Genomic DNA, 22,624 nt, shown 5'->3' on the forward strand with positions numbered 1-22,624 from the left:
ACTCTCAATACGGCGGAATATCTCCATAGTGGGGTAGTACAATTTGTACTTCAATGTTTTGTGGACAAAATCACCACAGGAGGTGATAAAAAATAGCAAAACCAAATGATTTCACTTTACATTGTTTTCCGATGGCTTAAAAAAAATGGAAATTTGAACTCATTCTAAGTGAACCAGTGGCATGGAGTCTGTCATGTTGAACTTTGATCGTTCCACTGTACTTTTGAGGGGAAGTGGATTTTCGGTCATTTTAGCAGCCTTCTGATGTACTACTGTTACTTTATTTGCACTTTTCTAAACATGTTGTAAAGGGCGAAAATGACTTGCGCAGTCATGAAAATATTAAAATACATGCATGCATTTGAAAAGGTCCCACTCTCCTTGCAAAAAAAAAAAAGACACACCCAAAGCTGCTCGATAGCAAATCGGCTTCCATCAGTCATAGCTTGATAGAAGGGTAGGCCGCTTGACTAAAGTGTTTTCATTTGCACCATGACGCCATTGCAGGACATTTGGCCATGTACGTAGACGACTTGTTTAGCGTTTCCCTTGTAACAAGGGTTTCTGTTCCCTTGTGTGGGCAGTCAAGTGATAAACTCACGATTCCCACTTTTACTTTTAAGATAAGGAGACATTTTTTTTGTATACCTGTCCAGATTACATTCTTAAATTTGTGCAAACTATAATGATGCTCGCAAAAATGTTGTGATGTTAACTGTACCCAAAAATGTAATGAGCTGTTCTGTCAGTGAGGCATTTTTAGTGTATTTTATTTCTTTGTGACTATTACTAGAAATGCCATACAAAGGGCAACTGCTCTGTATTATGATCAGATGAGATTTTAAACGTAAGGAGGCAAAGGCACTGATTTAAAAAGAATAAAGTGTAAATAAGTTCAAATGATTGTAGCTTTTCTGTACATCTTTACGTATATGATAATAAAGTTTTTTTTAATGTACCAAAGCAGTCCTCTTCGTTTGTATATTGATGTGCACGAGCTTTCCACACATGATGCACCCCGCATAACCAACACATAATATCACCATCAACAATTATAAGTCTAGCCCAGAAATAAATGACCACATAAGGTAACATTACCAATTGTTTTCTGAGCAGACGTGGGAGGAAAAAATAACTCATTAATTAACCTCACGCCGCAGAACGATCGCTCGTGATGATCTTTTAGAGGCAACCAACAATTGAGTACTTTGCTGACGACAATCAACGAAAAATAATAGTGTCACTCAAGTGGTCCGAGTTTGCTTTGCCACGTGACCGCTGCTCCGCCGTCCCGTGATGGGCAAACAATTTGTAATGCATTCGACATGACATCAGCCCTTTTTTTGAAGTGGGAAGTAGAGGCAGGTGACTCATCACCAGTCATGACTCACGATTACGAAGCAACAAGCCCGGACTTGTTTGTGTGGAGGAAAGGTCATAATCCGAGTCGCCTGGAGGTGGCGATGTAAGGCTAACTATTCTGCACAAAGACTCAAATCCTGGCAATAACAACGCGTTTTACTAAAGGTGCTTTAATAAAACAAACAATAAAAAGCATTTTTTGATTTTTAAAACAAAGATAGGTTTCATTCAATTGGGGTAAATATAATTCAAAATACGGAAATAAAACTAATTCATGCTGCCTTTGTTTTTATTTATAATGAATGTAGTTATTATTAACCAATCATTAATTCAATAAAACGACTTCTGCATTTTATGTGATCTTTACTTAATAATATAACAACACAGGCATGATTGTATGAGTACAATTTTTTTTAAAATTTTGATGGTTGTATGTTAACGAATGGGGAGTACACAAAACGGCTGGGGGGGCTTTTTGTCTTGTCAGAGAAAGCCCCCCGCGTCGAAACAACACGCCTGGCGACAGACCGCTAATTAAGCGAGCAGTTTATCTGGCGAGACCCTGTCGTGATTTCTTTTTTTTTTTTTGCGCTAATATGTCGTCATGCAGAAGTCTTGCCTCTACCCGGAAGTGAGGGTCGTTGTCTCTCCCGTCATTTGAGCAAAAAAAAAAAAAAGCGACTAGCCGGGTTGCACGCGCATCTCTAATACACTTTCAAGCAAGCCACCTCATTTACTGATCGTCTGTTGGCTTCCAGTGAGTTTTATAAAAACATGTACTATTTATAGTCTGTTAATTCCCTGAGCTGGGAAAGTCCTGCACTTTGGAGGTTGCATTGAGATCACCTCTGCGAACCTTTCTCTGCGTTCTCTCATGCATTCTAAATCTCAACAAGTCTTAGGAAAGCTACGCATGATACTTACATAACCACCTTAAAGAACATGGAGCAAAGGGCATCACACGAAACATTTGACTTTTTTTGGGGTCTTTTGTTGTGTTGGGTTATGTAAATAGGCCGTTGAAAAAACAAGTCTGGGGGAATTCTTGAAAAACACAATTAAGACGCAGAGCGTAAACATGTTTTGCAATGCACTGCCTTTTAACTTTAGAATCCCCAGTGAGACAACGCGACACTTTTGATTGATTTTACTGAGTAATCGGCCAAGTAGAGTTCAAACCTCACTGTCCCTGTTAACCGTGTTTTTTTATATATTTTTTTGTACACGGTGGTTATATTGACAAAGGCAAAAGGAGGTGGGGGTGATTTCTTGAAAGTTCATAATCCTCCCCCCGATTGGGCTTGTCAACAAACCTTGAGCAGTAAATGCCGAGGGTGGAGGAGGAGGAGGGGGAGGGGGACTTTTGCTTTCCTCCTGGCCGGCTTTCTGTCCACCAATCGGGGAGAAGCGTGAGCGGAAAAGACCGCCCCTTGCCGAGAAACTACGCCGGGCTGGCTATAAAATCACCCACTGCTCTTTCCGAGCTCAGAATGACGCCAGAGAACAAATCATCTGATACCTCATTGGAATACCTGAGCTCCACTTGCCTGGTCTTTTTTTCATCCCGTGCTTATTCACAACACGATCACGCGTGGATTATAACTATGACTCTTGAGGAGATTCGCGGACAGGAAAACACGATGGAACACAACGAGAGGTGAGTCTTGGACGGTGCTCTTAACGGATGATTGGTCTTTTACGGAAGCGCACAGTCGTCTAAATGTGATTTCATTTTTCTCCTGGAAAAGGGTGCAAAGTGCAGGCACAGCATTGGAAGAGCTGCTGCTCGCCGCTAAGAAGCAAGACTACCTGACGGTCGGCGTTTACGAGTCGGCTAAAGTCATGAATGTGTGAGTATTTGTACGCATTGTAACGTTTTGTTTTCTTCCACGCATGAATTTGTAACATTTTACGCACAAGTCGTCTAACCGTCCACCTCGTCCTCCCAACAGCGACCCGGATAGCGTCGCCTTCTGCGTGCTCGCCACCGACCAGGAGCACGCGTGCGACATCGCCTTGCAGATCCACTTCACGCTCATCCAGGCGTTCTGCTTCGATAACGACATCAACGTGGTGCGCGTCACCGACATCGAGCGCCTCGCCGACCTGGTGGGCGCCGACGAGGGCGGCGAGCCCAAGGACGCCCACTGCATCCTAGTCACGGTAAGAGCTTGGCTCCCACCTCACTCTTGACAGAAATCGATCAACGATTGTTACCAAAAAAAGGGTCACTAAAAATACCAAAATAGGTCAAATACAAAAAGAGACATGCATGGCAAGGAGTTGCTGTAGCGGATGACGTCACTCAATTGGCCATGCCCTTAAAAGGCCCATAAACTGCACACTACTAATACTATCATTAGTTACAAAGGATATCCACTGGTAATCACATGGTTCTACCGTCTTTTAGTGCCCCCAATATGGTTTATTGCCATACAAAGTGCAACAGATGATCCAAGTCATAGCCTGCTGGTATTATAATTCATTGATTTAAAAATCTTCCTTATTTCTTCCATTCCAGAGCCCAAGTGCCAATCCATGGAAAGACCCCGCTCTGGACAAGCTGAGTCTTTTCTGCGAGCAGAGCCGCAGCATGTGTGACTGGGTTCCCACCATCACCTTCCCGGAGCGCTGAGTCAGCCATTCTTCCCTCGGTCCCTTGAAAATGCATCGGCGATGATGACGATGATGATAAGAAAGAAAGTCAAGGCATCACTTGAAAGTGTTCCGGTGCCTTTCTGCCACCCGTTTGTCTGGATTAGTAGGCTGCGTGGCCGGGATGGAAACTCACCATCTCATTCCCTCCCCCTCCACATCCCCCATGCCCGATTCATGCTTACATGCGCAGAGGGAAGCAGCCTTCCAGTCAGTGCATTTTGGGGTCAGGACGTTGTGGATTATACCCTGAGGGGACAACCACTCAGAAGCCAGTCATGTGGGGCGGGGGTTCTTGGTGGTGAGACACCACGACGGACACTCGGGGAGGCGTTGCGAGAGCCAGTGACGGCCCACTCCATGATTAGCGAGAAGACGTCGGCGGTGTGTGGGCACGACTGCATCAGACTGTGCAGAGGTGGATGTGAGAACGTGCGGAGGCCGGACGGGAGCTCATCAGATGGGAGTGATGCTGATCTGGGAATAGAATGGCTGGAAAAAAAAAAGACTGGACGTTTTCTTCATGTGCAGACATCAATAGCAAAAGACTTGTGGAAAATCTTGATTTGAGCTGCACTTAAATGACATTTGATCAACACTGATATGAGTTATGACACTCTTTGTAATTGCGCAAGCAAAACCATGCGACGATAATTTGAATTTGCACACATTTTGTTCATGACCTGTGAATAAATGTTTGAACTCAAATGACTGCTTGTTTCCGAAGATTTTTTTTCCCCCTCCTTTTGCTTCTGCAGCAAAGAAAATGTAACAAAAGGCTATACAAAATCATGTTGGTAGTTATTAGTCATGCAGCATGACTAACTGAGGTGTGATGTTTATTTGAGCAAGAATCCACATCAAAGGCCTCCTAGGGAGAGTCATGCAAATCCTCCCAGGACGAAGCAACACCAAGTTGGTTCTTAGCAATCCTGCAAAAACATTACCATAGTTGAGGAAACACATCTGAGAGCAGGACTCCATACTGATATTATACCAATGCTGCGCTATTAATAGTCCCTCAAAAAGACGACCTGAGGTGTGGTGTCAATTAGAGTGGAGCCCATTTTTGTAGTTAATACAGTATACTCTAATAAAGGTGATTGAAACTCGATTCATACCAGCCAATTCTGGACCAAGTCTGAGAAGACGTTTATAAACGTCTTTGGGAGTGAATGAGTTAAAAAGGGGCGGCCCGGTAGTCCAGTGGTTAGCACGTCGGCTTCACAGTGCAGAGGTACCGGGTTCGATTCCAGCTCCGGCCTCCCTGTGTGGAGTTTGCATGTTCTCCCCGGGCCTGCGTGGGTTTTCTCCGGGTGCTCCGGTTTCCTCCCACATTCCAAAAACATGCGTGGCAGGCTGATTGGACGCTCTAAATTGTCCCTAGGTGTGAGTGCGAATGGTTGTTTGTTTCTGTGTGCCCTGCGATTGGCTGGCAACCGATTCAGGGTGTCCCCCGCCTACTGCCCGGAGACGGCTGGGATGGGCTCCAGCACCCCCCGCGACCCTAGTGAGGATCAAGCGGTACGGAAGATGAATGAATGAATGAGTTAAAAAGCTGATGTGCAAAAGGACACCTACAAGCAACACGTCACGGTCATTATTTGCCGTGCATAATGACTAATTGAGGCATGGTGTCTAGGAGAGCAGAGAAAACTTGGTGGAAGAGAGCAATATACACCAAAGTGTATTCCGAAGAGAGTAAGGCAGACGGTATGCAAAACTCCACAGGAAGCAACGCCATTTTGGTCATTACTCCAAATGCAAAGGGACTAATTGAGGCAAGGCGTCTATTAGAGCGGAGGAAGCATAATATACATCAAAGTGTATTCTGGTGAGAGTGGTGCTGACAGTATGTAAAAATTCACATGGACCAAGACCACGGTGGTCATTAATTACTTTCCCTGTGAACGAACAAATTGAGGTAAGGCATTTATTTGAGTAGGGGATTATTTGAGGAAGTACGGCATATGAGGATACGGACATGCAGACATTCTGGAGCAGTTTGCAAGCAACACATGCCATGAGAATGACAAACACGACTGCAAAACGAATTTATCGGTGTCTCTCAGAGCTGAGATCATTCTGTGAGGAAATACAGCGCATGAAGTACACTGAAGTGTATTCGAAAGACTGGTGAGCAGGCAGTATGCAAAAGTTCACCGTGACTCATGTTGTCACGCATAAACATTAATTGGGGCGTGGCGTCTATTAGAGCAGTTGTAAGAGCAGAGCCCAACTATTTGAGGAAACAAGCCAATGAAGAATATTTTAAAAGGCGCTGTGCAAAAGTTCACCAGCAATAAATACCATGCAGGTACTTAGTTCTACAAAAAGACATGTTGCGACGTGGCATCTATTAAACCAGAGACAGTTATTTGAGGAAATGCAGTAAAAGAGATCAAGCTTCTTAAAGCAGAGTGAAAATTCATCATCGAACTATGCTCTTTTAGGTCATTATTTGTCTTGCACAAATACGAATTGAGGTGTGGCATCGATTTTAGCGGAAGACACTATTTGAGGAAATTCTAAAAAGGATGTTATAGTGCACCTGCGAATTCACCTATTCACGGTTGCTAGTCGAGGACTAGTAGAGGGGTCTACGGTATAGTATAAAAAAGGTTTCGCTGCAAGCTATGCCATGCTAGTAATTTATCATTTCTGGCCTTTATGGCCCAAAGGGCGTGGCCTTTATTCGAAAAGAGGCCACCATTTGGAAAGGTTACCGTATAAGACGGTGTTCTCCTAAAGACTGCATGCAAATTTGACAAGAGAGCAATATCATGTTGGCCGTTGTCAATCCTGCAAAACGACTTATTGAAGTGTGGCGTCAAAGAAAACAGAAGCCATTATTTGAGGAAATATGATGTCAGGCGATATCGCAAAGGCAGAAGAAAAGATTCATCTGCAAGCCATGCCATGTAGTTTCTTGTTATGCAGTCGTGGGAAAAAAGACTATTGAGGGCATGGCATTTATTTTCGCTTAGGTGATTATATGAGGAAATACAAAAGTACTCTCCAGAAAGCCACAAGCAATGCCTAGTTGGTACCTCCAAAAACGTTTTTATTACCATAGAATGGCACCCAACAATTTATTTCCTTTTCACTTATCAAGTAAGAGTTTTAGAGTGTGGGAGATTCAGCTTGAATAATCCGGAAGTTGGCATGGCATCATTCTTCCTCCTCTTCCGGGGAGGGGGGGGGGGGGGGGGGGGATTGTAGCAACGTGATTGATCATGAGTTACAGCAACACATGTGCTCTTTCGTCAAAGCGTTGCTTTGGCAGCTTGCATAGTCGAAAAGTTGCAAGTCATGCCGGAGGGGCTTTTTTGGGGGAGCATTTTTTTTACATGATTTCTGTTGTTTACACTTCACTGCAAATTCAGAGAATTATTTTTTGGGGGGATCGTGTATGAGACAATGGTGTTTTTTTTTTTCAGAGCGTGAAAACACAAATCTTTTGTGATGTGTTGCCACAAACCCTCTTCCTTCTGTGTATTGGTGATCGCTTGCCTTTAATTATCAGGCTGGGCGGGGTGATTTCCGGAGAGTGCTTCCACACCTGCAGTTGATCAGCGATCACGTCCGGTGTTATAAGACCACTGCTGATCTGCAAGCGGCTGCCAGATGATTCACGTGCTTTGAATCCTGTTCCGACCATTACTACTTACCGCACATGCTGAGTTGAGTTGCCATTTTGAACTTTGGTGCGTAACGTTTTGATTGTCTATTTTTTGTTTTTTTCGCATGCCACACAACCTGGCTCTGCGTTTCCCTCCACGGTATACTTGAGTCTACACTTTGGTGCCATTCCTTCTTCTCTTCATCACTTCACCTACCCTAAGCCGGGGCTTCACCTTTCTGTTTGCGAGCCGCCATTGACGCCAACTGTCTCCCATTCGCTTTTGGATCCACTGTTGCCCTTATGTCATATATAACTCCTTTGCTGGTATTGTTGTTGCTATCATCATGGGGTCAACTACTGTTGTTGGGAGTGAGGTTCCTTGCCCGATGTGTAAAATGCCTCGAAATAACTTGTGAATTGGCGCATTGTAAATAAAATGGACTTGACTCAGGAAACGGCTCTCAAAACAATACGGTTGTAAGGTTTGCTGCTTCTGGTAAAGTGCACTTTTAGTAGGTGGTTGTTATTTTAATGCACACTCGGAGCTGGCACGAGGTGCCTCTTTGTGTGTTTAGCTGAGATCTTGTGCACACACGTGGAAATGAGTAGTCGTGCTGTCTTTATAAGCTTTTTAAGCCTTTGTATCAGGCCTGTAAATCGCTGGCAAAATGGCCTTTATTCACAATTTTGTCAATTTCAGATGCCCCACCCCCCTGAAATTATACAATTTGTCAATCCACACGTTTGGGTGTCATTTATTATTTTTTTTTTTTTTACAAAGCATTGACCAATCTGAAGTATTAAAAATGGCTTACTTTCTTTGTGGATGCAATGTGGGGTGAACACACATTTTGGGGGGCACAGGGGGTCGTGAAAAGTAGTTATTTTGGAGGTACAGTACAAGGATTCTACCCGACCCTTGCGAAATGTCGCACAAATATTAGTGGGAAGAAACATAGTTCAAATACTTGAATATGTTCTTTTGCTTGTGTAATCACTCACTTGCGCATGCAAATGAGTGCAGTGGAGTTTAATGTCAGAATAGTGGTCAGGTGAGGGGTGCGCGTGCATGTTGCGGTGAAGGCTGACAGTAAAAAGCGGCCCCATCAAAGAGATAAAAAACCCACTTCACAGGAACTTGCCTCGCTTCTTGGCAGGTCTTCACTCTCCAGCCAACCACTTGGCCACGTGCGCATACATACACACTCACACACACATGCACACCTGCGCGTGCGGGCCGCAACTAGAAAACGGAGCGCTTTCTCCTTACTCAGACTGAGGTCATATTCTAAGAAAAAAAAAAAACTTTCCTGGGGGGGATTGTTGAGAAAAGTGTGCCACCATGCAGAAAGGGGCTTTCCGTGGACATTTCATGTGGCTCTCAGCAGGTTCTTTGGAATACTCATGCAAATTCCTGTAAATAAAAGTTGCAAAAAAAAAATCTGACTGGATAGTCTTGTAATAGAAAAGGGACACTGTTTTCAAAACAAGAATAAGTTCTGCCAGAAGCTATTGTGTCGAATGAAACCAGGACACGATTGGCAGTTTTTCTCTTGAATCAACAATTACTCGAATCGGTGTATAAGAGATGAGATGATTAGTTGCAAGAAGAGAGAAGCTCTTGTAGGAAGCATCAAAAGCAAACAACTATCTATGTGCATATATTTGACAGAATTCTATAATTGAAAAAATATCTCAGTAATTCTCATGACTATTGTTGTTGTCATATTTACAAATGTCTTTTTCACGAGTCTGCCTTTCATGATCTACTGCCTCAACTTTTGTTCAGAGCGCAGGCTGACGATTGCAGAAACTGCAGCTTTCAATTACGTTACAATACGACATACAAATGCAAAGACAGCTTTGCCCCGTGTTTAATTTAACTCTTCAACTTTGCGCCACTCTCGGTTTGACTTGTGTAGGAACAACTCAAGCATGACGCAAGACGAGCAAACACCGTGTGTTTTTCTCCGGCCTTGTTCTTTTGGCTAGACGAACAGAGAAGAAAAACAGACAGTGCAATTTGTACAAATCCAACATCTTTTCTCCTCTGATGGCTTGCGTCCCAAAGCCTGCAGCGAGACGAGCTCAGACGTCTGCGTGAGCGTGGCAGCAGACACATGTGTCCTCTGACTCCTCGTTTTCTCTTAAGTGGGACCAGAAAGATGGTAAACATCAGGCAGGCGGCAGAGGGCCTGCTCTCTTTTTCCACAAATTTGGAGTCAATAAAACCCACGCTCATCTTACGCAAATGAATAAAGCACACATAACAACTGATGCTCTCAGAAGCAGAAATAAGCAGAAAAAGCACAAGTGCATTAAAAAAAAAAGCGATGCATACCAGACGTATTGGACATGTTTGGTGATGACTTCAACACAGCTAAAAATAGAATATTACAATCAGATTTTTTCTGAGGGCCTGAGTCATCTGGCAAATTGTAGCCACACGGTAGTTGATTGGTGGCTTCTTGGTCGATAGATAATGTGGATGGACGAATGGATAGCAGAAGTTTGGATGGATGAATGGAAGGCTGAAAGGATAGTGAGAGAGGGAGGAAAGGAAGGATGGATAGATGGATTGATACATAGCAGAAAGAAAGGAGGGTGGATGGATGGAAGAATGGAATGCGAAATGGACAGCTAGCTAGCTAACTAGATGGATACATACCTAGCTAGCTAGCCAGATAGATACATAGCTAGCCAGATAGATACATAGCTAGCTAGATACATAGCTAGCTAGATACATAGTTAGCTAGCTAGATACCTCGCTAGCTAGCTAGATACATAGCTAGCTAGGTATCTAGCTAGCTAGATACATAGCTAGCTAGATAGTAAAGCTACCAGATAGATCGATGAATGGATAGGTAGATAGAATTGAATTCCTAATTCTACAGGGGTGCTCCTAAGTTGTGTTATTTATAGTTTGTGTGTTGTTTATGCTTAATGAGCTCAAAGTGATTTTTTTTTTCACCGACCCCCTAATGTGTGCTATTTTCTGCTCCTTTTGTATTGGGGAAAGCCTCAGATTCCCAGACGTCGGGGTTGGACTGTAAATGGGGCGCACTTATGTGGTGTGTTGCTATGGCGATACACGGCCCTTCCCCGACTCCTCACTCTCCTGCGGTCCCCGCGACCCATTCCCACTTCTGCAGATCAGTTACTGTAACCGCATGGGAGATGAGATTACAGGACAGGCAGAACCACCTACCGGACCCACGCCCCTAAACCCAAATCACCCGACCCCACTCTAACCCAGCCTGCACTCACATGACCGCGACGGTACCATGAGCTCAACTGGCTGCCTCGTGGAAGGAAAGGGCAGGGTGTTGGGTATCTGGTGTTTGTCAGTCATTGGACCCTCAGGGGGACTTTTAAAATGTCTTCACATATACATCCTTCAAAAGAATCAAATTGGTTTCTCTTCCCATTTTTTTTCTTGATCTATCCATAAATCTATTTTCCATACTGCTTGACCTCATCAGGATGACGGGCGGGGTACACAATGGACTGGTTGCTAGCCAAACACAGGATGCACAACCGTGTACATCACATTTGTGGGAACACTCTTGTCAATGCGATGCCCCTCGCACATACCCCTCGCTGGCGTTAACGTTATAGGAGAATTAAAAACTCGGATATGATTGCGATATGTCACATAAATGTGTTGTGTGATGATATTAAACTCAAAGCTTCACAAGGGATAGTGTTTTGTCCGGCGTAGCCCTCCTATTGTACTCCTTTTTTAACAACAATGTTTATGGGCCAACGTGACCCGCTCTCATGTTTAATCATGAAAATATGTCTCATATTGCAATGCAATCACAAAAATGAAAAAAAAAAACAGAAGCCAGCAGAAGAAGTTTCATCCATTTTCTTTACTCTAGATTTTACAAATGGGTCATTTCGACCCGCAACATAAGAGGAGCGTAACACCCCCTTAAGATCCCAATCAATCAACATTGACTGTACCTTTCTGTATTTATTGTCTGCCTCTTTCGCATGATAAAATCATCCGCTGAGGTTGGGGGAAAAAAACGAACTAACCACGCCGCACCTGGTATGACCGCACCACACTTTGTGGTGAGGTCACATGACGTTCACCTGAACTCAAAGGCAATGATCGCACTCGTTTTTGCACAGCATAGAATCACTGCTAAACAGCTGTGAGGAGAGGGTGACCTGGTTAAGCACACACACACACATTCCTGACCTACACTCTGAAATCCACTGTGTACCTGGAGGGGTGTAAGGTGACATACACACAGCAGGTCATTGCCGATGAGGGCATGATGCACACTTGATCCCACAATGAGATGCTTTTTGTAGATGGATAAGGAGATAAAGTCGTCGTCGTGCAAATAAATCAAAGTGGATCGAGTATTGCTGTATGCTTTGTTTGCATGTTTTGCTATTCCATGTGTGTTAAAGTAAGAGTTGTTTGAAGGTTTCCAATTATTGTAACATTTCCTGTCTGCGGAGTTTTACATTATATGTGAAACGTGCTTAGCTAGTAAATGCTTGTTACTTTATGGCTTGGTAGAATAGTTTGAATATCAATGTTTAATTCTCTTTAGTTTTTTTTGTCAGTTTTACAGGAACCTTGGGAGTGACAAATGCCGCTGCCCCCCCCCCCCCCCCCCGCCCCCCCAAAAAATTGACTCGGTATTATAATCAAATGTAGTAAACATTTGTTGACCAGTGTAAACAACTTGAAGCACGCACACTTGACCTCTTAATTGGAGAGACTATTCGTTTCCTTAAAGTGATGCTATACAATTGTCGACCAGTTCTTGACAGCGATCGAGTGAAAACAGCCACTAAGGAATACTTTTTTTAAAAAAGTGTTTTTTAATAAGTTTACGTGTGTTTAAATGAGGTAAAATATGCTTCAAGCAAGTTGAAGGTGCACAACAATGAAAATGTTGTTTACATGGTCTCTCGGGGGTTACCAATTTTCGTGCCTTGTGTTTTTGTTTTACCGTCTACTAAATTCTGGTCAGAGCAGACATGCATGGAAGGTGTTTTGCTTCATCTCACTTGGAAAGCGCAATGTCTTGGGATTGCATCAGGCTTGTTTGTTCTCTGGCATCTGGATAAATCCAGTGGATGTAACGTGTGACGACTCAGTGCAATCGCTCTGCTTTGGAAAAGGAGACTGTTTTGCAAACTACTGGCGTACTGTCAGCGTGTGCGCATGTGTGTGTGTTTTTTCCCCCGGTTTCGCTTCATACATACAAAATATCACGTGAGTCTGTTTGAACAAGTTCTCATTTCCGCCCCTCCCCGGCGCGTTTCGCGTGAAACGGAGGAGACATTACAGGAAATGAGATCCGAATCCCACTGAGGTGTGTAAACATGTCGCACGCTTGAGCAAATGAAATTGCATACAAGATGGGGAGTGACACGAGGAGATGAGACCGGTAGAAAACCGTTTGAACGTTTCCAGTCATTAACCGCAAACTATTTAATGAATGCATGTTCTTTTCTTGTGCACGCATTCCGGCCTGGGCTGACATTCTCTTCATATTTGTGTGGTTAGTGCGCAGAAACCAAGACCGGACGAGGTGGAGCGACGCTGAAGTGATTCTCCAAATATGGGGAGTAGTCTGCAACCTCTGCGGGGCTGACACATTACTGGCATAGCTGAGCTTATCGGTCCACGGGCACATGGACTCTGAGCCACGCTAGGAATTCCCGGAACACAAGGTACACACTTGGAGGAAGGCGTCGTGGACAAACTCACCCGTTGTTGTGTGCATACGTACAGAAACAAAAAGCACTTTGCTAACCTTGCACGTGGACAGTTATTGAGCCTTGATTTAATTCAAGGACAGATGGAAAGTGTCAGGACACTTTGCATGGCTGCAGGAAATTCCAAATGCAATCACGCCAGTTATTTGCAGCCTTGCAAAGTGGGGAGTTTGAAGTAGTCGCTCTCATTTTTACCTCCGGAGATGAATTCAAGAACATGCAAGAGGGCCAGTACAAAAGCAGCATCCCAAAAATTCACACATTTATTAGGAAATACATATTGCAGTTGCAATGGTGCTTCGGTTTTTCACTTTTATAAACGACAGTCGCCAGAGTTAATTGAAAGGTTGACAAAAATGTTCTTTTTCTTTGTGGTTGCGATGCGATCTACCCCAAAAGTTGGGATGGGCCAGCACCAATACCAGTTATCCGTATTGGCACAGTATCGTCTCTAAATTATTGGTATCGAGGCCTACCAAAGTATGTCGATACCAGTCACAGATACCACTCACTGGCGCCTTTTTGTGGCCATCTTACTATCAGGAGGGGAAAAAAAATTACAATGCAATTCGTGTAAATTGTTACGTGAATTGATACGTTTATTTGCTAAGTGGTATGATGCCTTTCTCCATAACAGTATTTCGTATACACTGGAAAAAGTCTTTCTGGAATATACACTATTATATTTTGTCAAGTGTTTTTTAAGTAGGTCATACATCTACTGGAAAAAAAAGCATTTGGATCCAGAGGATTTTATTTTGTGCAACGGCTTGATGAAATAAAATTGAGTAAATTCAACACACCACTTATTTGGTTTTGTTTACGTTACACATGTACTGTATCTGCCTTCATCGACTGGGAAACCTTTTTTCACTCATTGTTACTGTATACAGAACGCAAGACGCAACTGTTGCTAGCTAGCCATCTTCACGGTGCGCGATCCATTTCACCGTCAAACGAGCATGTGCCTGGGCATTAATCGGAGTCAAATGACATGAAATATCGGCATTAAATTGAAATTGTGCACTTGGACATGAAGTGACAATCCTGCCTAAGGCTTGTGGTGATTTTGCAGAGGCAATGAAAATATATCAAAGCAGCCAGACTCGTTTTCTTCGAGAGCAAGTCAGGCGAGGAGGAAGAGAGGGGCTGCCGAGTAAACATGTGACTTCCTCACAGCACTTATCTGCTTACGGCTCTCTTGCAGCCGAAACCTCGAAAGAGGTCAAGTGACCTGAGGCGCAGAGCAGACGGAGACTGATTGCAAGGAGGAGCGAATGAGACCGTAAAAAAGGGGACAGTAAAGTGAAGGAAATAGCAAAAAGGGGCGAGGGCGTGTGAAGGCCATGTTGTCTTGCCGTTTGTCGTCATTCGTGCGCAGGTCAGGGTTACCCGGAGCAAGTCGTTGTACTGAACTTCCTCGTACGCAAACAGCCGAAAGCCTTTTTTCACACAGTGCCCAAGCAAAATGTCAGCAGAAAAAAAACCTAACAGCTCAAATTTACCACCTTGTCATATGACACATGATCCAGCAAAGTAGGATATTGCCACTAGGCATGGGCCGATTATCAGTTTAACCGTTTAGCCTGGCTTTAGAAATTCAAGGTTTCAAGAACAGCGACGACTGGCTGTCACCAGTTATGAGCCGAGGGTGGTAGTAAAACAACAACAAGGGCCAAATATGATTGGTCGCTTGCAGAGTTGAGCCGGGGGCCAGTTTTTTTTTCTTCCCGCCTTTCTGACGAACAGAGAGGGAAGGGGTGAGCAGTTACCCAGCAGTGCGACCGTGTTCGTAAGATAAGTTTATTTGTGTCGGTTACAAGTTGGTGGTGATGTTGTTCTCGTAACATATGGGGCCTTATTTTTGTGCTAACGCAAGTCTAGCGCAAACTGCTGCACACAGGTGGAATTTTCTTTGACATTTTTGTAGACTGGTGCAAGTAGAAGTAGGCGTTTGCGCCGTTGTGGGAGTGAACACAGTCGACGTGATTCACAGCCAATCGAAGCGGTGACCCTCACTCCCTTTCTGTGTTACTGTTCTGCATACATGGTAAAAGGCCAGTAAATTATTATTTTGTTTTTTCAAAGGGGCTCCCATGGTCATTTTTCTGCGTGGTGTCTATGTGGCAGTTCTGTGGGTGACGGTGTTGTGTGAATGTTTCCCGTTTGTTTCGGCGCTTCTACCGAGGCGAAACGGCACCTGTGTGAAAGTTTATTTCGTAACGCGAGTGGCGTGTGGACCGTATTTTTACACATCACACCAGATGCTGAAATATATGATGGTGAGATGGCCTCTTTGCTACATTCTCTGCAAAAACTCCATTTCGACTAAATGATCCGATTTTTGCATGAGTCTTGCGTTTTGCCGCCCGTGCACAAATGCCTCAACCCCCTCAACATACAAAAAGCAGCCGAAGAGATCAGTGAAACGAGTTAAAGATTACATTGAACACACATCTTGTTTTCAAGTGCCTTTTCCAAAACACCCACCCCGAACTAGCTCGGGTGTCGCATAACAGAAACTCGATCTGGACCGAGTGTCCATCCTCGCTGCGATGTACGGTATCTTATCCCAGCGTGTTTTCTACTCTGCTCTACTAACAGCAACAAAAGATTCAAACGAGCCTCTTCCTGCAAAACAGTTGCATCAGAAATTGGATTTACCCAACACTGTCACAATTCCAATTTTTTTTTCCAGTGAGATTGACAGAATTTGAATATCAATCATCGGTACGTGCAATTTGGGCATGTGCATGCAGGTTACTTCCTGAGTTCACTTAAAATCAGCCAGATGGGAGATGTTACTTGAATTGTACATTGGAATAGACCGTCATAATTTTTAATACGTGCTACGGGCCACGTGAAATGATATTTTTGAGGGGGCAAGAAAATAACCTCGAGAAGACTTTGGCCCCTCCCCCCCCAAAAAAGACATTTTAAATCTTTAAATCTCATCTTAAAGTTGCAACAGAAGATCCGACATGAATCACCTTCTACGTAGAAAACCAGCGGAGCAGGATATTCGCCACACCAAGCGATACGCGGCATCCTGCGATATTATAATCAGCTTTTGTTCTGAAGTACAATATACTTGTCAGGCGGTGACAATTAGACACGGCGAGCGACGTTGAGTATCGGCTATTACAAGTCACACCCCTGTCGCATAACTGCTTCATTCTTTTACACGCCCGGCGCCAACCCACCTCTGTCGAGTCTCTGAGGCAGTGTTGGTGATGTCAGACGGATTGGATGTATCAATATGGCAGATTATGCAAAATGGGTGATCAATTGGAATGTTATCATTTGTTGATCAATCAATGATGTCATTGATCAGATGCACAAAATAAGACATGATGGCAAAAATAGTCTCATTCACTCCAGGGACGTTCTGTGCTGCTTTTGTTAATAATTAAATGTTTCTTAGTGTATACAGGCTAATGTTTTTTCAACAATGTTTTTTAAATAGTTTTTTTTTCAATAGCCATTAGCAATAGGCAGTGTTTGGCTGTTTGCGGACGGGGCCAGTCCTAATCCTCAGCAAATAACCAGGGCATACGGTAAATAAATTTAAGTAGATTGGTGCATCTTTTGATCAGATCGGTGAGCTGTGACTTTTTTTTTTTTAAACATGCTTATCATGATCATCTCCCAAATCCTGATCATGGTAAAGCCTAATTTATAGCAAGTATTACAACAGTTTCGATCCTAGGGTGGCGACATGACACAAATTTCGAAACTTTGCCAGCACAAATGTAGAGTCAAAATTACAGTAAAAATATTTGTGTATAATGATAATAATAATACATTTTATTTTGGAACTCGTTGGCACCTTGTAAGACCCTCCCGAAGAACTTGTTGCCAGAACTTGCCACGCACACGGGAACATGTATTTTTCATGCTGCAGCCTTTCATGTTAAAATTCCACAAAGTGATGGTATACATTTGCATAGCGCGAGATGTTTTTCAAGGACTTTGCCAGGAGGGGGCTGATGCAATTGCCCCTCTTTCTTGCACGTGTTTTTTTTTCTTTCTTTCTTAGCAACACACCATACTTAACCTAGTAACACACTGAGGGTGCATGGCAACAGGCGTACAAGCCCCCCCCCCCCCCTTCCTACTCCCCTTTCTGCCATCATCTTTCACTTTGTGCATCCATCTCCATTTCTCCCCTCCATTCCAGCAAATACGTTTGGATCCGAATAAGCCCACGTATTTGCGCGGCTTCACTCGTATGTGATGAAAAACAAAAATAAGCCCTTTTTGTTTTGCCCGGTGTTACTTAATCTGTAGCTATGGAAAAGCAGGCAGAGAGAGGAAGGGGGAGCGGGGGACGCTCCCAGGTCCCTACCGACCGGCAGCCAATCGTAACGCGGCATTAAGCCGAGGCAAGGATAAACAGGAGCTGTTGCTGCTGGTAACAGAATTGTGATTGGCTCACCGGCGTGCTTGCTCAATGGGATAGGTGTCTCGGTGTGGGGCGGGGGGGCACTCCAGTGATGTTTTCCATGTGTTTATTTGATGCTGTGATCTTTAATAACCTTGTTAAACGCCCACTCCCCTCCCTCCCCTATCACCCCCATCCCCTTTTGTTGTTGTCATCCACCAAGGCGTATTTTCTCATGCCTGCATCCATGCCCCTTCAACACATGGCCCGTCATGACAAAGTGCATCCATTTGTGAACTTTCGTAACCCAAAGTGCAGAAGGGAATGCGGCACTGCAAGAGTGAAAACACACATAAGCACACGCAAGAGTTACGATGTGGCGCCCGTGCAAAGGTCGCCGCACAGTCCATGACGCACCTGCACTGTTTTCTCAGCCTTCGGACAACGTCACTCTCGACTTTACTCCTGTAAAAGAAAAATAATAATACAATCCTCTTATAGAATGACTCTTGCAAATTTACAGTGACTCTTGTACCATATCAGCTTTATTTTCTTATATTTTGGTTTAGATTTTTTTTTTCCCCTCATAGCTTTCAAATTTTCTGCCTAGCATCGTTTTGTTCTCATAAATATGACGTGATTCCGGGAACACTTTTCGAACCAGAATAATGACTTAAGTTTATACACCTAATGTTGGCAACATACAAATGCATTCTTCTAACATGTTTTTTTTTGGGCCAAACTTTACACATTTGTCCACAAACATGACTTTATTTTTATAATACTTTGCCTTTAATCCCATAACACGACAAATCCATTTTTGAAAATCACAACTTTATTTTGGCATGATGACTACTCTTGTCATGTTGCGACTTTTTCTCCAACGATGCCGCTGTTCTCGTAAAAGCACGTGTTAATTGTACTATACAATCTATATTCTATATTCACCTTCATAATATCGCAAAATTATTTTGGCATCATCACAGCTTTTTTCGCCCAAGCTACCAACTTTTTTGTTATTTTTTATAACAATTTTTAACTTACTTTTAATTTATTTCTTATTGAAGGACTGAAACATTTATTTTGTGCAATGAAACACTTTGTCCCATTTTGCTGCTGTAGACTGTACATTTCCCCAGTGTGGGACAAATAAAGGTTATCTTATTATTTACCGACGTTCCCTTGCGCATTCAAACGGCTTTCCTCCTCAACCAAATATTGTCGCATGAGGTCAACAATGAGTGTACATTACATGTCCCCCCCTTCCTGTTTTGGTCAGACAAGACGAGGTCAACAATGTGACGTCCTGAACGGCACCACAACAACATGTTCCGTCGTAGCGGCTGAAGTCTGTTTACCGCCGAGTCAGACGGTGCTCACCGCTGCCGCACACGCTGCTTTTTGTTGACACTCGACTTCTTCCTGAAAGAGGCGGGGCTACACACGCTAGGCATTCTTGTTTTGCTTTGGAGACGGTGCCTAGGCGGCGGCCAATGAGAGGGGCGGAGATTATCACGTGTGCTTTCGAATTAATCAAACAGCCTTGCTGTCCATGTGTTGACAGGCGATTTTTTTTTAATCAGCTCACTCAAAGAAGAAAACACACTGTTCCGTAATACCGGGATCAAACAAGCACACGCTGCTAAGCCAATTAAAAAAACAACAGTGTAATCTCCTTTATGAAAAGTGCGCGCGCGATAGCTCACATGCGGCTTCTCGAATCGTTTTCTTGAATTTGTTGAAGACGCGTGGTATTGTTTTGTGAATTTGGCGGTAAGAGCTGGCCCGCGCAGCACACGTGCTCATATGCGATTCTGTTTTTTGTTCTCGCGGCAGAGTCCGATGGCTGCCTGTGACACCTGCAGCGTGATTGTTGTTGTTTTACTACCACCCGTTGTAAAATCATTCATAAGAACACAGCGGCGGAGGTGTTTTCTCCCGTGTTGTTCCGACTCGAACGGAACATTGCGCTCGTATTGTCCGCTCGCTGCTTTATCTTTCGGGACGAAAGGGTTGCAAAATCCTGGGAAAGGTCAAAGAAACTTTCCACGGGTAGCCCACGGGACAGGAATAACCTGAATGTTTGCATGTTAGATTAGATAATAACCGGAAAGTTCAACAAAAGATAAAAAGAATTGGGAGAATAAAACCATTGCAATGTGCAACACTGATTAAGGCGCTATCGAGAAATATGACAAAATCTGACCTGTGTCAAAAGCACATCTGCCTGACAAAATCAAAATATTCATTTCGCACAGCACATTCTGACAAAATTCCAGTTGACTTCCAACTGATTCATAAAGTGATTTAATAATTGTGTCATTGAAATATTTTGTTTTTGTTCCGCCCATTTCGAAATCCCAGTGGCCAGAACAATGCACTAAGATCCAAGACTGTCAAACAAACTTGAGCTGCGAAAATTTGAAATGTAAAATATAAACGCGGTTAGCAAAACACCCTGAGCGCAGAAAACCAAAGGTTAAACCGTGTACCGAAGCGATCGGAACGAGGTGGTGAAGCGTGTTATTTATCGTTGGTAGTTTGATAACTAAAGCTAATCCTGGTTGAAGGAGCATTGCAGAAAATATTACGTTTGCCTGATGGGTGCCATTTTGATTCCCCAATGTTGTGGCCGGTGAACGCATTGTTCAGGAAATGCAGAAAGACAGGCAAAGTGGGCGCTCTTTGGCGTTTTGTGATTTCCATCCACTTTGCATGTATGCGGGCGCCTCACGAGAAGCAGCTGCACCGAGTCGGCTTACCGGTTTCGGTGTTTGCACGCCAACGTGCGCTCCGTTGTTTCAGCCTTTGTCATCAGCTTTCGCGATCCGCTTTGCTTTATGTCTAAAACGGTGGGAGAGAGTAAATCTAATCAGTGCTTTCTTCTTCTTTTTTTTTTTTCCTTGACCATCCCTGCTGAGCATGCGAGGACAATCCCCATTTGCTTAATCACTGGACACCTCACCCCTCACAGACGTTTTATTTTTTTAAACCAAAGTCCCATAAAAAGTATGGCATGTTTTCAATGTGTGAAGTATACATGACCGCTTTGTTCGTGTAAAAATTTAGAAGACTTGTTTATTGACATTGCAAAGAGACTTTAAGAATGTTAAGTGAGACCTACAGCATCGCCCGTCGTGTCGCTTTCATGATTATTTGCATTGAAGGATTTTTAAAAGAAGCCAAACTAATTCAAGTCGGGTCAAGTCAAGTACAACTTTATTGTCAAATTATGGGGAACATACAGCACGGATGAAAAACAGACAACAAGAGGAGCCGCTGCGGGTGCCCGCACCACCATCAAAAGAACATTCATTCATTCATTCATCTTCCGAACCGCTTGATCCTCACAAGGGTCGCGGGGGGTGCTGGAGCCTATCCCAGCTGTCTTCGGGCAGTAGGCGGAGGACACCCTGAATCAGTTGCCAGCCAATCGCAGGGCACACAGAGACGAACAACCAACCACGCTCACACTCACACCTAGGGACAATTTAGAGTATTCAATCAGCCTGCCACGCATGTTTTTTTTTGGAATGTGGGAGGAAACCGGAGCACACGGAGAAAACCCACGCAGGCCCGGGGAGAACATGCAAACTCCACACAGGGAGGCCGCAGCTGGAATCTAACCCAGTACCTCTGCACTGTGAAGCCGACGTGCTAACCACTGGACTACCGGGCCGCCTCAAAAGAACACTTAAAAAAAAAAAAAAGACAAAATAATACAACCCAACACATAAAACAGACAGTCGTGCCATCTTAACTTAAATTGTAGGCCAACTAGCGTCTGGATCCGGATTTTGTTTGACAATTAATGTTCAACTGTGATCAAATCTCTCGTCTAAGATCTAATTCCGAGTGTGGGGTAAACAAAGAAGGGTTGAGCCAACTGCCCCCCCTCCACCCCCCACCCCACGAGATTCTTCAGCTCTACCCGGCAACTGCAGCCTGTGCGCATTCAGAAATCAAAACATTCGAATCTTTGTCGGCGCCCACGAAGGAGCCGATGGGTCTTTGTTTGGACTGTTATTAAATAACCCTTCCCAGTACAGTAGCTTCCACTATGCACGCATGGTGCGTGGGAGGTCACTAGAGCGCTGAAGGCCGCGCGCTGGATGACTTTAGTAACGCCGAAGCCAGCGGCAACACTCATTGACGTCTGACTCTGAACAAAAGAGGAACGACAAAGACGCACTTTGTTGCCTCCGTGGGTGTCGGAGTGTTCGCTCGTTGGCCGCGTATGCGTGCGCGCGTGCGTCGGTTCGTAGGTGTTTGCGTGCCGTGATGACGGTTTGCTTACTTTCTTCCACTCCCTCCCTCTCGCCGCCTCCGCACCACCTAGGGTAGGTGCACACGAGTCTGTTTGCGGGCTGCAACGAATGCGGTGTGTGTGTGTGTGTGTGTGTGTGCTCCGCAACCCCGCATACTCTCTCTACTACATCCTTTCACGACAGATATGAGTCGCCTTTCATTCAAAGACAATCCTCTTAGTTGGCAAACAGTCAGTGGATGCCTCTTCAAACATGTACGCCCCCCGCCCCCACCCCCCGAGGGCTTGTTTCCTTTTGATGTGGGTCTTACTCAGCCATATACGAGAACAGCAGGTGTGTGGCGGCCATCAGGTGTGCTTGAATGTGTCATCAGCCATATGGTCCCTTTTAGTTGCTAACTACACACCTAGCCCACCTCAAAGCAGCCCCCGCACACACACGCACACACACACTTTCACCCAAGCAGCTGCACGGTTTGGAAAGCACGCTCCGCTCGGTGAATGGCAGCCTTTGGTATCTTGACACCAAACCAATCAAGGTGGCAGCAGGCTGAAAGCAGCTCAGCCAATCGGGGGACAA

General features: G+C 44.2%; 1 protein-coding gene and 2 long non-coding RNA genes across 3 annotated transcripts in view; 2 read left to right on the plus strand and 1 right to left on the minus strand.

The window, feature by feature from the left end:
* Positions 1 to 2,829: 2,829 nt before the first annotated feature.
* Positions 2,830 to 4,725, plus strand: gadd45ga (growth arrest and DNA-damage-inducible, gamma a). Its single transcript, XM_052068534.1, has 4 exons — positions 2,830 to 3,019; positions 3,111 to 3,212; positions 3,315 to 3,525; positions 3,884 to 4,725. Exons 1-4 carry the CDS (start codon positions 2,853 to 2,855, stop codon positions 3,995 to 3,997), a joined length of 594 nt encoding a protein of 197 aa, XP_051924494.1. The 5' UTR covers positions 2,830 to 2,852; the 3' UTR covers positions 3,998 to 4,725.
* Positions 4,726 to 12,930: 8,205 nt separating this feature from the next.
* Positions 12,931 to 22,624, plus strand: part of LOC127602430 (uncharacterized) — a 100,640-nt gene continuing 90,946 nt past the window's right edge. Inside the window, exons 1-2 of the long non-coding RNA XR_007962792.1 lie at positions 12,931 to 13,062; positions 13,182 to 13,348. This is a non-coding gene — a long non-coding RNA (uncharacterized LOC127602430). The remainder of the gene's footprint in view (positions 13,063 to 13,181; positions 13,349 to 22,624) is intronic.
* On the minus strand, positions 17,895 to 19,724 carry LOC127602432 (uncharacterized). Its single transcript, XR_007962794.1, has 3 exons — positions 19,136 to 19,724; positions 18,195 to 18,242; positions 17,895 to 18,109 (listed from the first exon to the last, which is right to left on the minus strand). It is a non-coding gene; the product is annotated as an uncharacterized LOC127602432 (long non-coding RNA).

This window comes from Hippocampus zosterae, chromosome 6 (genome assembly GCF_025434085.1).
Source record: "Hippocampus zosterae strain Florida chromosome 6, ASM2543408v3, whole genome shotgun sequence".
NCBI classification, from domain to species: domain Eukaryota; kingdom Metazoa; phylum Chordata; class Actinopteri; order Syngnathiformes; family Syngnathidae; genus Hippocampus; species Hippocampus zosterae.